The sequence below is a fragment of the Oncorhynchus masou genome, chromosome 23 (genome assembly GCF_036934945.1).
Source record: "Oncorhynchus masou masou isolate Uvic2021 chromosome 23, UVic_Omas_1.1, whole genome shotgun sequence".
In the NCBI taxonomy this organism is placed as follows: Eukaryota; Metazoa; Chordata; class Actinopteri; order Salmoniformes; family Salmonidae; genus Oncorhynchus; species Oncorhynchus masou.
In genome coordinates this window covers 42167878-42181974 of record NC_088234.1, presented here as the reverse complement: position 1 = coordinate 42181974, position 14097 = coordinate 42167878, and the positions used below count along the sequence as shown (strand labels likewise).

General features: G+C 46.1%; 1 protein-coding gene across 1 annotated transcript in view; it reads left to right on the top strand.

Moving 5' to 3' along the window:
* Positions 1–13338, top strand: part of LOC135510864 (TATA-binding protein-associated factor 172-like) — a 71692-nt gene extending 58354 nt beyond the window's left edge. Inside the window, exons 28-39 of the mRNA XM_064932157.1 lie at positions 2841–2962; positions 8032–8199; positions 8334–8411; positions 8496–8625; positions 9334–9475; positions 9700–9830; positions 10031–10153; positions 10669–10821; positions 11085–11293; positions 11648–11807; positions 12067–12237; positions 12396–13338. Coding sequence (XP_064788229.1) covers positions 2841–2962; positions 8032–8199; positions 8334–8411; positions 8496–8625; positions 9334–9475; positions 9700–9830; positions 10031–10153; positions 10669–10821; positions 11085–11293; positions 11648–11807; positions 12067–12237; positions 12396–12539 — 1731 coding nt within the window. The 3' untranslated portion in view covers positions 12540–13338. The remainder of the gene's footprint in view (positions 1–2840; positions 2963–8031; positions 8200–8333; positions 8412–8495; positions 8626–9333; positions 9476–9699; positions 9831–10030; positions 10154–10668; positions 10822–11084; positions 11294–11647; positions 11808–12066; positions 12238–12395) is intronic.
* The last annotated feature ends 759 nt before the right edge of the window (positions 13339–14097 follow it).

Sequence of the window (14097 nt, the reverse complement as noted above, 5' to 3'; positions counted from 1 at the left end):
AGTGGTTGTCGGAAGAAGCGTAAAACCACTCTGGCCCCACTGATTGTGCGCTCCCCGATACGATACGTCACGTGACCTAACGCCCCAGCATGGGTACAAGGAATGGAAATTTGTCATTAAAAGCTTTAAAAACATGCAACAATAGCGAGCCGATTGTCTCATATTATTGAGCGTGCAACTACTGTAATTAAGCAGACCACGTAAGGCGTACAATTTGCCGGAAAACATTGTTCTAAAAGATGCACCTGATGGAGTGGTTTAAGAGAAACATCTCCGTTGACTTAGAAAGAGGGGAAATCTAAATATGCAACAACAAGGATGGGTTAATATGACTAGAATTTTGCCTTTGGCTTTTGGACAATGAAAGAAGGTGGATATGAAAACCAATAAAGAAATGCTGACACGTTTTGGGTCGCTAGCATAGCTGTTAGCTTTTGCATGCTTCTCCTTTCTCTCTCTGCTCCGCTGCTTCAGCTTGCGTCTGAGTTGCCTAGCAGCAAGTCTCCGCTCTGGCTTGTTGTCTAGCAGCAAGTCTCCGCTCTGGCTTGTTGCCTAGCAGCAAGTCTCCGCTCTGGCTTGTTGCCTAGCAGCAAGTCTCCACTCTGGCTTGTTGCCTAGCAGCAAGTCTTCGCTCTGGCTCTATATCCTAGAGTCTATTGATGCAGCTGTGCGTCAATCTAAGTAACATTATAATCAAAATCCATCAATTTTAAGCTAGATGTATATTTGAGCTGGGGATGTTGGCCTTCAGCATCTGCGGGGGAAGGTGGCAGAGCTACAGCGGTGTGTCAGACATCCTGAAAATCGCTATTCTCACAAACGTCTGTAGCGTCCGAAACGGTTTGACTCTATGGAAAGGGAAGACTCTCACGAACATGATGGGGTCCTCTGTTTTGCTCTATGACCCCCACAAGTTTCACAGGACTCATCTGGAGGTAACCCATACAAACAAATGAAGGTAGTTTTGTGCCAGCAAAAATAAGGGGTTAAATACGTCCAAAAAACACACATTTCCTGAGCTTTCTTATATCTCCTAGGTATAGGACAGACACTTAAATCGTATTCCTTATGTGTAATTCTTTTTACTGTCTTTGCTGTTTTTGGAATGTGTTGTTCCATGTGTTTCTGTGGGCTATAGTTGTAGGCCAAATTCATTATTTTATCACAATTTTTTTTATACCAAAGGGGGTCCTAAAATTCAAAATCAATAGCTAGATGATCCATGGTATGAACATCTTAAAGCAATTCCATGTGTTACAGATGACAAACACTACTGACATTTGCCAAAACAAGCTCAGTAAACTCAATGCATGCGTTCATTGAATATGCTTTCCCTTGATTTACCCAGTTTGTCAATAGATTTATCATACAACAAAGTCAAATGGATTATTATTGTAAGGGCTGTCAAAGTTAACATGTTAATCACAGTTAACCTTTGACATTTTAAGCACAATGCGCTCTGCTGTGCGGTTGTCAGTAGTTACCACAAGCACAAAGTACTAATTATGGCTAACCCACAGATGGAACAATGAGACAGATAATTTGCCGGATGTATGAATGTGAAGCATCCGCTTGGCGTTTCCTCTCACTACCAAACATATGGTAGTGAGAGGAAGCCCACTGGCCGGCAGTTAGAGGAGATTTTGGCCGAAGTTCAGCACATTTTGTCATCAATGAAACATTTTGATTTCAATAGTTTTCTGTTCCCAAAACTAGAATCTGTTTATGAATGGAATGGACTGTTTTTTGATATTTATTTTTGTAGATTTTGTTTGTAGACTTTTCCCTTTCAAAAAATCACGTTGTTTAGAAGTGCAAAGGCGAATTGAGTTATTGCGCACTTCAGGAGGTGTTCCCTAACGGAAATATGCAGATGCATCGGTCTCAGAATTCTCTTGTTTCTTGTGGTGCTCAAACATCCATTATGCATGTCGTTTCGAATGAAAATTTACAGAAAGTTCAACCATAAATGCATTCCAAGGGCATTTCTTTAGATAATAGCCCAAAATCGTAATTTGCACAGAAGTAGTTAGCTAGTTATGCTAACGTCAACTAGCAGCTAGCTCATCAAACAAGAATGTTTACAATGCCATGGCTGAATAACTTGATTCAACTCTAATCAAGAAGCATTCAGCTGCTGTAGATTAGGGTTGCAGTGAAAATCTACAGGACGGTAGCTCTCAAGGAACAGGGTTGGAAAGTGTGTGTGTGTGTGTGTGTGTGTGTGTGTGTGTGTGTGTGTGTGTGTGTGTGTGTGTGTGTGTGTGTGTGTGTGTGTGTGTGTGTGTGTGTGTGTGTGTGTGTGTGTGTGACAGAGAGAGAGGGAGAGAGATCCGCTACTCATCAGATATGCTCCAGGACTAAAAGATGAGGGATGGCCTTGTCGCTAACTCGTTAAATAACTCTACAAGCAATTCAGCACTTTCCACTTTATCTTCCGTCTCGTTATTTTCTGCCAGCCTCTACAAATAGGGTTTGTTTTAAATGTAGCAGGGAGGGCAGCTGCTGCTGACAAATGACTTTTGGACAGAACACACATTTTAAAGTGGTGGAATGGGTTGGGCTTTGTGCCCAACATCCATCTCTCTAATGGGAAAGTGATCTGTAGATCAGTGATTCTGCCTGTGATGTAGTCATACACAAAATATCAGCACAGTGACAATGTTTGTATGAATTCTTTCACTCATCACTTCACAAGGTGTGGCATAAAATGCAGTGCAACAGCTCATTGCGTCACGTCATTGTCCCTCCCTGCCATAGCTAGTATGCAGAATGTGATTGATAAGGTTATTAAAATGACTAATTTGATGGACCGTTTCAATAACTTCTGATCTTTCCAGGATGGAGTGAACTGGCTGTCCTTCCTGAATAAGTACAAGCTGCATGGTATCCTGTGTGACGACATGGGCCTGGGCAAGACCCTGCAGTCCATCTGCATCCTTGCTGGGGACCACTACCTCAGGTACTTAACTGCATGAACACACAAACACACGACTATATTGCATTTGCACTGCATGCATCAACCAACGGTTGCATGCCATGTTGTCGACTGTGCAGTCGGGCATCAGATTGCTATATCATATATGGTTACCAGACGTCATCAGACCACGCAACAGAACAGTGTACTGTTCTACACTTGGTTTATTTTTTATGAAATAGTTTACATCAAATATTTTTTCATTTGAAGTTTTATTGAATTCCGTGACGCGGTTAGCCTTTACGGCTGGGACTGCAGGTTTGGGTCCCGGAATCCTCTTAAGTAGCAGTTAGCTGCTAGCCGTGCAAGCCCACCAATGTTTTTTCCCCCCCACGGCTGGGCACAAATGCTTTAGGTGTTTTGATTTCCACACAATCACAAGATTGTGGAACTGTCAAATGGACAGGGATTGGCCTGCCCTATATGCACCAGAAACGGATTACCTATTTTCTTAGTGTAGCCCAGGCAAACCGAATCTGTTTTTAAATGCCTCCTATAGCAAAGCTGTCTGAGTCGGGCGGCGTTGATCTGTCCCAAGCTCAACTCTGCGGCCCATTGGCGACTGGATCTCGCAAGCCGTAGAAGATCAGGGAGGCAGTCTGGCCCCCCTTCATATATCCGAGAAGATCCGATTCAGCTATCAAACAGCTTTACCCTGCTTGATACAGACCTACCAGCCCGGGAGTCAACACGGATCCTGGGAATATACCAACAGCCAGTGGCACCCTCCCACATGGCCACCCCAGTTCAACAAATCGCTGACTCAAGACAGAAGGGTCTCGGGCCAGCCGCCACCTTCCTGGGGTTTTCCGACGCCATCCACTGTTGCTGGTGAGAAGAATCAAGCTAGCCTCCCTCGAAGCCTCCATCCCCCCCTGCCTGAGGCAGTCCCATCCTGCTCTCCCTCTTCCTTAATTAACCATCAGATTCCATCACAACCACCATCATTGTGGGCAGCTCAATGGTGAGAGATTTTGACTTGCCTACAGTCTGTGGACCGACCCAAAGACCACTGTCACACAGGAGCCTGTTTCCATGACATCAACTCGCTCCTGCCAAACAATTTTGGCCAACTACTCCATTAATGACACAGGTTTTAACGACCTTCGCTTTAGGTGATCTGAGGGAGTGCTACACAAAAAATTGTAGCACCCTCGCTAGCACAGGGGAGAGAATAATGGCCCCCTCCCGTGCTATCAAAGGGGTTCGGAACGTTTCAGCCGACTCGTTGCCCTAAAGGAGTACCCGAAGGAACCTTGCGAGAACAGGAACGTCTCCTTTTGTGACAACTTCGATTTGCTGTAGGAGCAACCGGCACTTTTTAAGAGACTGGATTTCACCCTAACTGCAGGGTTTATAGGAATATTTCCAGCAACATGGCAAACCGTTTTAGAGACGGACAGGGTCTGGCAGTGCTCCCTGTCAGAATAAGCAACGGAGGACTTGGAAACCTTATCAACTCCCGTGGAAATGGCACTATGGTTATTGTAACCTAATTTATGTTCCTTTAACTCTGCCTTCTAGTGAGTTTATACACACTTATCAGAATGGTAGATGATACATTGGAGACTTTCAGAAAACCTGGTTGTAACGTTAGTCATTTGGTCGTTTTTCCATTGGTTACCTCAAGTGGCCCACACTCATTGAATATGGAGCTTTGACATTTTTTAAACTAGCAATCACTAGTTAAAACCTTTCTTGTGAATGACCTCATTGCGGAGCGCAAAATTGGTTGCATGTTTCTCACTGAAACATGGCTGTCTTCGGATTGTAGTTCTACTCTTATTGAAGCCCCCCCCAGACTACAGCTTTTCATACTCTCAGAAAAGGGTGGGGTGACAGCCTCTATTTTTTTTTTAAATTAATAATACTCTCAGCTGTAAGGACATTTAGTTTGGTGACTTTTGTAAGTATCCTGAGCATCATGCTATACTGTTTAAATGTCAGCCACCAGTGCTGACTATAACTCTGCATTGGCCATCAAAAGCACTGCCCCATTTCATTTCCTGATTTCTTTGAACTATTGTCCTTCAACTATGATAAAAATCATTGTTATGCGTTTTTTTTTTTTTTATATTCATGTTGACAAAGATGGACTCTCAAGGCAATTTAATTTTGGATTTAATTTCGGACTCTATGGACTTCATCCAACATGTCACTGGACCCACCCATAGCTGCAGCCATGCTCTGAACCTGGTTATCACCAAGGGGCTTTCTATTGACACATCCTCTTGTTGATGTTGTCTTATCTGATCTCCACTGTATTTGTACTACCACCTTGTTCCCCATTGCACAGGGTAATACTGAACACCTTATTGAGAAACACGATCTCACCTCTGAAGTTGCTACAGGTTTTTGAGTGTATATGAACAACACGCCATCACCTATTCTGCCTTCCTCTTGTGATGATTTAGTTCACTTTAATAGCAAACTAAGGGCAACCATTGACGCCGTAGCTCCTGTAAGGTTGAAAAGAGGCCAAATCAAAGCAGAGCGGAAGTGGGAAAGTCAGTTGCTGGTCAATTATGATATTCTGCGAGCGCATCTTGGCATATATGACAAATTTTTCGGACATTAATCACTAATAATCAGAATCATTCGAGTGTTCTTCTCTGCCATTGATGGCCAGATAAATCCTTCCCCCGCAAGTCTGAACTTTCCTCCACATATTAAATGTGATGCGTTTCAGAGATCAGATCCCAATCATTAGGCTGGGTGTGAGTCAAGCAAGACCTGATGCGAGGTTTGATATACAGTGCATTCGGAAAGTATTCAGATCCTTGACCTCTTTTACATTTTGTTTGGTTACAGCCTTATTCTAAAATGGAGACGTTTTTTTGTGTGTCTCAATCTACACACAATACTCCGTAATGACAAAGCAAAAAAAACATTTTTTTATACATTTTTGCATATTTATGAAAAATAAACTGAAATATCACATTCACGTAAGTATTCAGACCCTTTACTCAGTACTTTGTTGAAGCACCTTTGGCAGCGATGACCACCTTGAGTCTTTGGTTATGGCTCTACAGGCTTGCCACCTGTATTTGGGGAGTTTCTCCCATTCTTCTCTGCAGATCCTCTCAAGCTCTGTCAGGTTGGATGGGAAGCATTGATGCACAGCTATTTTCAGGTCTCTCCAGAGATGTTCGATCGGGCTCTGGCTGGGCCACTTAAGGACATTCCGAGACTTGTCCCAAACTACACCTGCATTGTCTTAGCTGTGTGCTTAGGGTTGTTGTCCTGTTGGAAGGTGAACCAGTCTGAGTGCTCGGGAGCAGGTTTTCATCAAGGATCTCGCTGTACTTTGCTCCGTTCATCTTTCCCTCGATCCTGACTAGTCTCCCAGTCCCTGCCGCTGAAACCATCCCCACAGCATGATGCTACCACCACCATGCTTCACCATAGAGATGATGCCAGGTTTCCTCCAGATGTGACACTTGGGATTCAGGCCAAAGAGTTCAATCTTGGTTTCATCAGACCAGAGAATCTTGTTTGTCATGTTCTGAAAGTCTGTGCCTTTTGGCAAACTCCAAGCGGGCTGTCATGTGCCTTTTTACTGAAGAGTGGCTTCCTTCTCTACCATAAAGGCCTGATTTGGTGGAGTCCTGCAGAGAGGGTTCTCCTCCTGGAAGGTTCTCCCATCTCCACAGAGGAACTCTGGAGCTCTGTCAGTGACCATCAAGTTCTGACCAAGGTCCTTCTCCCCCGATTGCTCAGTTTGGCCGGGTGCCCAGCTCTAGGAAGAGTCTTGGTGGTTCAAAACTTCTTCCATTTAAGAATGATGAAGGCTACTGTGTTCTTGGGGACTTTCAGTGCTGCAGAAAGGTTTTGGTGCCCTTCTCCAGATATGTACCTCGACACAATCCTGTCTCTGAGCTCTACGGACAATTCCTTTTGACCTCATGCCTTGGTTTTTGCTCTGACATGCACTGTCAACTGTGGTATCTTATATAGACTGGTTAGTGCCTTTCCAAATCATGTCCAATCAATTGAATTTACCAACAGATGGACTCCAAGTTGTAGAAACATCTCAAGGATGATCAATAGAAACAGGATGCAATTTCAAGTCTCATAGCAAAAGGTCTGAATACTTATGTGAATAAGGTATTTGTTTTATACATGTGCAAACATTTCTAAACCAGTTTTTTTTTAGAATAAGACTAACGTAACAAAATGTGAAAGTCAAGGGGTCTGAATACTTTCCAAATCCACTGTATGTTACCCCTTGGCAAGCACGGCATTGATTTCCACTGCTACTCAGACGATACACAACTTTACATTTCTGTGTCACCAGGGGATTTTAGCTCCACAGAAATGAGACTATTGGTGATTTGAAATACTTTGATGACTCACAACTTCTTCCAGTGCCTCGGACAAGAACGAGGCACTTATTGTTGGAGCCAAAGCATAGAGAGAGAATCTGGCTGCACATTTTAATTCACAGGCAGTGAAGGTGAAAAACCTAGGTGTAATTTTAGATTTTGAACTCCAATCACACTGTGTGTGTGTGTGTGTGTGTGTGTGTGTGTGTGTGTGTGTGTGTGTGTGTGTGTGTGTGTGTGTGTGTGTGTGTGTGTGTGTGTCCAAAATAGATTTTTACCACCTGCAGAACATTGCCACGGGGCAGTTGTTTCTCTCTTTGGCTGATAGAGACTCATCCATGCTTTTATTACAAGCAGGCTTGACTACTGTAATACTCTCCTGTCTGGTCAGGCGAAGAAAGCCATTGGTCAAGAGCAAAACATACAGAATTCTGCAGCACGGGTACTGGCTGCCTGTGAGATTTAGAACAAATTAAGATTCTTCTGTCTTTTTGTGTAGTAAATAGTTGTTTTTCTTAATTGTTTTTCTGTGAAACACATTGTTTCATCCATGCCCGAAATGTGCTATATAAATAAAGCTTGATTGGATTAAATGCCTATCCAGGCGTTGTGAAATGTGGCAGGCAACTGCAATGTAGTCGTCCTGGAACGTGTCCACGGTTTGACTTTAAACACCGTCAGCACATTGGAGGCTCCTCTGTTGTTAAGAGTTCTATTAATTGTGTGCAGGGCACAGGAGTATGCCAAGACCAAGGCAGCAGACTGCACCCCCCTGCCCTCTCTGGTGGTGTGCCCCCCCACCCTGACGGGTCACTGGGTGGACGAGGTGGGCAAGTTCTGCACCGACGAGTACCTGAACCCCCTGCACTACACAGGACCCCCCACGGAGCGAGCACGGTAAGACCCCTAGACCGACCCTCACCCACCCAAACATACACACGATTCCACCACAGAGATTGCATAGGAGAACACGGCATCATCATTTGTTTAAATTATTACGAGGTTAAAATAATAAATTTTTTCTTTTGCAGGTTACAGCATCAAGTGAAAAAGCACAACCTAGTAGTAGCCTCCTACGATGTTGTACGAAACGACATAGACTTTTTTAGGTGATTTATTGAAATTAAAAAAATATATCTTTAGGATGGTGGATGTCATTTTTATAAATAGTATATACCATTTTTAATTTTCAGGAATATAAAATTCAATTACTGTATCCTCGACGAGGGCCATGTGATCAAGAACGGGAAGACCAAGCTCTCTAAAGCCATTAAGCAGTTGGCGGCCAACTTCCGAGTCATCCTATCAGGAACGCCCATCCAGGTGGGGGGCATTTTCTTCAGCCGATTATTAAATATATTTTTTAATTGAACCTTTTATTTAAGTAGGCAAGTCAGTTAAGAACAAATTCGTAATTACAATGACGCTGGGCCAATTGTGCTCCACCCTACGGGACTCCCAATCACGGCTGGATGTGATACAGCCTGGATTCGAACCAGGGCCTGTAGTGACGCCTCTTGCACTGAGATGCAGTGCCTTAGACCGCTGCGCCACTCGGGATCTTTTTTTAAAAAGTCAGTAAAGAATGAGCAAAGGCGTCTGCAGTGGGAATGAATCTGTTCCAGTGTGTTTGTTTTTGTCTTTAGCGTCTTTCTTTACTAAACTTTATTGTAAGACCGTGATCCTCTTGAGCTTGTTAATGTTCTGTGCTCACTGCATCAGATCAATGTTGCCTAATCATTTCTCTATACTGGCCTAATGATTCCTTCCTCCACTCTGTGGGGCGGTTGGCCGTATTGTTTTTACATTGACGGGTGTAGTATTAGTGGATGAAATGAGGACATTATGCCAAGCCTGTGTGACATTAATGGTGACGTACGTTAGACTCTGTGAATGCCTATTGTGCAGTCTGCCGCTGTAGCCTTCATAGAAGAGTTCAGTCCAAGCAGTCGGACTACTTTCAAGTCTCAGTGTTTATTTCCGTGTTAATACAACTCTCTCACTTTCTCTCCCTCTGCCGCCTCTCCTCAGAATAATGTTCTGGAGCTGTGGTCGCTCTTTGACTTCCTCATGCCCGGTTTCCTGGGCACAGAGCGCCAGTTTGCTGCCCGCTACGGCAAGCCCATCCTGGCCAGCCGTGACGCCAAGAGCTCGTCACGCGAGCAGGAGGCCGGTAAGATCCGATTTGTCTCTGTTCTGATGTTGGTGTAATCACCAGTTGTGAATGCCTAACGATGAGCGCACGGAAGCTGGGTCTTGTTCATTTGGCACTGTGGTTGTGACGACATTGCGACACTTGATTTTCCCATGACAGAACAAATACAATCCCGACAAATCTGACACCGATGGTGGTGTGTTTTTGTTTCTTGTGGTGACTGTTCCGCTCCTCCTCTCTAGGGGTCCTGGCCATGGAGGCGCTGCATCGCCAGGTGCTGCCCTTCCTCTTGAGGAGAATGAAGAAGGACGTGCTGCAGGACCTGCCCCCCAAGATCATCCAGGACTACTACTGCAACCTCAGCCCTCTACAGGTACATTAGGAAACCTCTGAACCGCTGTTATAACGTCACATAGACGGTCTCTTTATATGAAGAGAACAGCAGCAGCTTACCTCTGTTGTGATGGCCTAAAATCCCAAATTACTCATTATATGATTTAAGATGAGTCATTCTGCGCCTCACCTTGCTCAAACTGATCCCCTTAAACACGTCGTCTCGCTCTCTGTCTGCAGGTTCAGCTGTATGAGGACTTTGCCAAGTCTCGGGCCAAGGTCAGTGTGGAGGACACCATCTCTACAGCCTCCATCCACGAAGAGGAGAAGCCCAAGCTGAAGGCCACGGGCCACGTGTTCCAGGTAAACACACACACACACAGGTCAATGTATGTGACTGCAGGTAGGTGGCAGGTAGCTTAGCATTGTTTTGGGTCAGTAACCGACAGGTTGCTAGTTCAAATTCCAGAATCGACAAGGTGAAAAATCTGTCTGTGCACTTGAGCAAGGAACTTAACTGCCATTTCTTCAGGGCCGCCGTTGATAATGGCAGACTCACTCCGGCCGTGACCCCCACTCTCCGAGGGTGTCTCTAGCACTACACAGCTGATTCAAATAATCAAAGCTTGATGATGAGTTTGTTTACTGGAATTAGCTGTGTAGTGCTAGGGCAAAAATCTAAACGTGCACTCGGGGGTGGCCCCAGGACCGAGTTTGGGAAACGCTGCCTTAGACTGCTGCACCAACGCAGCACACATTTCACACATGCGTATAATAGGACAAAATAGAATCACCCACCAAATTGTTATTATATCTTTTAAATGTGTGTGTATTCACCGTACTTGGTATTTGTTATTTACATCCTCTTCCCTCTCCAGGCTCTGCAGTACTTGCGGAAGCTGTGTAACCACCCAGGCCTGGTACTGCTGCCACAGCACCCGGAGTACAAGCGCATCACAGACCAGCTGGCAGCACAACACTCCAGCCTCCGAGACATCCAGCACTCGCCCAAACTCTCAGCTCTCAAACAGGTACCCCTATACCCTACCTCTAGGTGCCACTCATTCCCCATTCCTGACCCCAATATCAGCCACGCACCACCCCTATTCCCCTCTCTGCCTTCACGTACCATCCTATTCCTGTCCCCCAAATCTTCTCTGTTCCAGAAGTGGCAGTTATTGGGATTGTAGTGGAGTGAGGTGCAGATACCTCCTACTCCATACTACTCAACCCCTACAGATAAAAACACCCCTGTGAGTAAGTTGTTATACTGAGCCCCATCCCCCTATTCCAGTTGTTGTTAGACTGTGGTCTGGGCAGCAGCGGCTCAGCGGAGGGCACAGAGGCGGTGGTGGCCCCGCACAGAGTGCTGATCTTCTGTCAGCTGAAGAGCATGCTGGACATCGTGGAGCACGACCTGCTCAAGCCCCAGCTGCCCGCCGTCACCTACCTGCGACTGGACGGCAGCGTCCCGACTGGCCTGCGCCACTCCATCGTCTCCAGGTGAGAAGGGAGGAGCATGGAGGGAGTCTTTGGGTCCTGTGTGTGACAAAACAATGCATGGCGTTGGTGTCAAACTATCATCAGTAGTGTTATTTGTTTTTTAGGACGGGACCCCTTAGAAGTAGTTTGAGGGACCGCTATTGGGCTCAGGCAGTAGGCTGAGCTGAGGCTGGAACCTACATCGCCGGGGGGGGGGGTTTATGTGTAGTCAGAAGCTTTTAGACTGCTACACCAGACTATGGCACAGTCTTGCCGCCTTTGCTGACGTGTCACTCACAAACCTCATCTAAATTGAGTGGCACTGTCCTTCTCTCGCTGTCTTTCTCTACGGTGCTCTGTCACGCTCGCTCTCAGGTTCAACAACGACCCCTCCATAGACGTGCTGCTGCTCACCACCCACGTGGGCGGTCTGGGTCTGAACCTGACCGGCGCTGACACGGTGGTGTTTGTGGAACACGACTGGAACCCTATGAGAGACCTACAGGCCATGGACCGTGCACACAGGATAGGACAGGTAAACTACTGCCTCTGTATGTAAAATATCCAGGCCAGCAGAGTGTGGTTTGGTTCGGGCCTTACGGCGTGAATCAGGCAAAAAAAAAAACGTGTTTGAGTGGATCAATTTTGAGTAAGCCGAGGCTTCAGAATCACTCGTCTTGATTCTGTGCAGTCCTAACTGCAACGTAGTTCATCTCAGACATGCGCACAGGCTTGTCCGGTTGGCGGTCCTGACGTAGTGCCACATTTCTGCAACGGTGTGTCTCCTCTTGCAGAAACGCGTAGTGAACGTGTATCGTCTGATCACGCGTGGCACCCTGGAGGAGAAGATCATGGGCCTGCAGAAGTTCAAGATGAGCATCGCCAACACTGTCATCAGCCAGGAGAACGCCAGTCTGCAGAGTATGGGCACCGACCAGCTTCTCAATCTCTTCACCTTGGACAAGGTCAGTAGCGCTCGCTTGGGTACACACACACTTATACACCCGCACCCCTCCCTCTTCTGTGTTAGTCATTCTACTCTTTCACACACATCTATTTAACCAGTGTCGCCTGTCCAGTGTGTGTATGTTTCGATCCCTCTAACCTGTCTCTCTCCGTCTAGGATGGGAAGGATGATAAGGGCGAGTCGTCCTCTGGAGGGAAAGCCTCCATTAAGAACGTGCTGGACGGCCTGGGGGACCTGTGGGACCAGCAGCAGTACGAAACCGAATACAACCTGGACAGCTTCATGCACTCGCTCCACTAGCCTCACTTACCCAGCCAGGCTAAACCATCCAGGGCTCAGTGCTGTCTGCCAGTCTGATTCTGGTTATCCCCATGGCTTCCCCAGTATTCTCCCACCCCAAAGCCCACTTACCTAGACAGCCTTCCCACCTTTAGTCCTGTGTGCCCTCCCGTTCCGGGGGAACAGAGGAGCAGGGTCATCTAGTCTCTCCTTAAGACTGCCTGTACAGTGGAGCAGCAAGATGGGACTGGCCCAGAGACCACTCCAGCCCCGTGGCGGTCCGCCTTCTAAACTGAAGTCTTAAAGCACTCCCACACCCACTTTTAGAGGACTACCAGTGTTATATTGACTGTATAGGCAAAAACAAGATGTTTGACTGGAGGAAAGGAGAGGGGGAGACGTCTTAAAGGAACACGTGCGCACACACCAGAGTGCCGGCTCTTTATAGCTGGTTACTGGATTGCACTGTGACTACTGGCTAGAAGGGGTGTTTTGGGGTGTTTTATACCACCTCCAGGTGGCGCTAGTCTCCCCACACATGTCCTGTGTAAGCACATTCACTTGACCTTTCTCGCCCACATAGAACTCTGTATGGATCAGTTGGCTGGCCTGGCACAGGATTGGAAAAGCCGTGGCCGGCGCTGCTCGTCCCCAACCTTGTGAAATGTCACTCGAAATGGAACTGCCTCACAGGGACTTACACCGCGGGGACCAACCTGAAACAAGGGGACGAGTTTTAAGGAAATGCAGACCTGTAAATATTTCTGTAATTGTTGCTCCTTGTTGAAACTGATAGTTATAATAAATTCTAGAGCTTTCAGCGGGCGTCCTGTGTTGTGCGTCCAGCACTGTCCCCATAGACTGCATTCCTATGTTGAACACGGCCAGTAGAGGGTGTCCTTGCATTTAGGAATGATGGCACTGAGATTAGCTCTGAGTGGAAAGTGGATCGGGACCATTTGAGGCGCAGCATGAGGTTGAAAAGCAAGAGAAAGTAAAGATGACTATACCATGTCAGTGATACTGTAGCTTTAGTCTGAGGTGATGGGAAAACTAGTGCTAGTTGCTTACATGAACTTCTGACTACCAAACGTTTCAGACACATTGCTGCTGCACATCTGGTACTTTGTGAATCCAGATTCCCTTTACTCTCAAAAAGGCACCATAGGTCATAATCTGCATCATAACCTTACTAGAGGCTGTAACGATCAGTGTCCGACAGATGACGGTAATGTGTGAGGCATCTGAAGCTCTGCTTATACATGGTGCTCGTGTCTTTTGTCCCGATATTGTTCACATTGTATTAAAATGTCACGTGTGCATTGTTCCTGGTCCCTCCCTGTATGTCAATTATTTGACTTCCTTTCAAAAATCCCCTTTATTTATTTACATTGACGCCATCTGTCAATGATCCGATAGCGATGGATTGCTCCTACAACGGCAGAAGTTGCAACAGGCGCTGCCCAAAACACTACGCAGAGAGAACAGTCGCAAGTCGCAATTTGACAGATGACAATTAGCAAATTAGAACTCAATTGCCTATGTTGCGTACAGTACTCGTTAATGCAGTCGGTTCTCA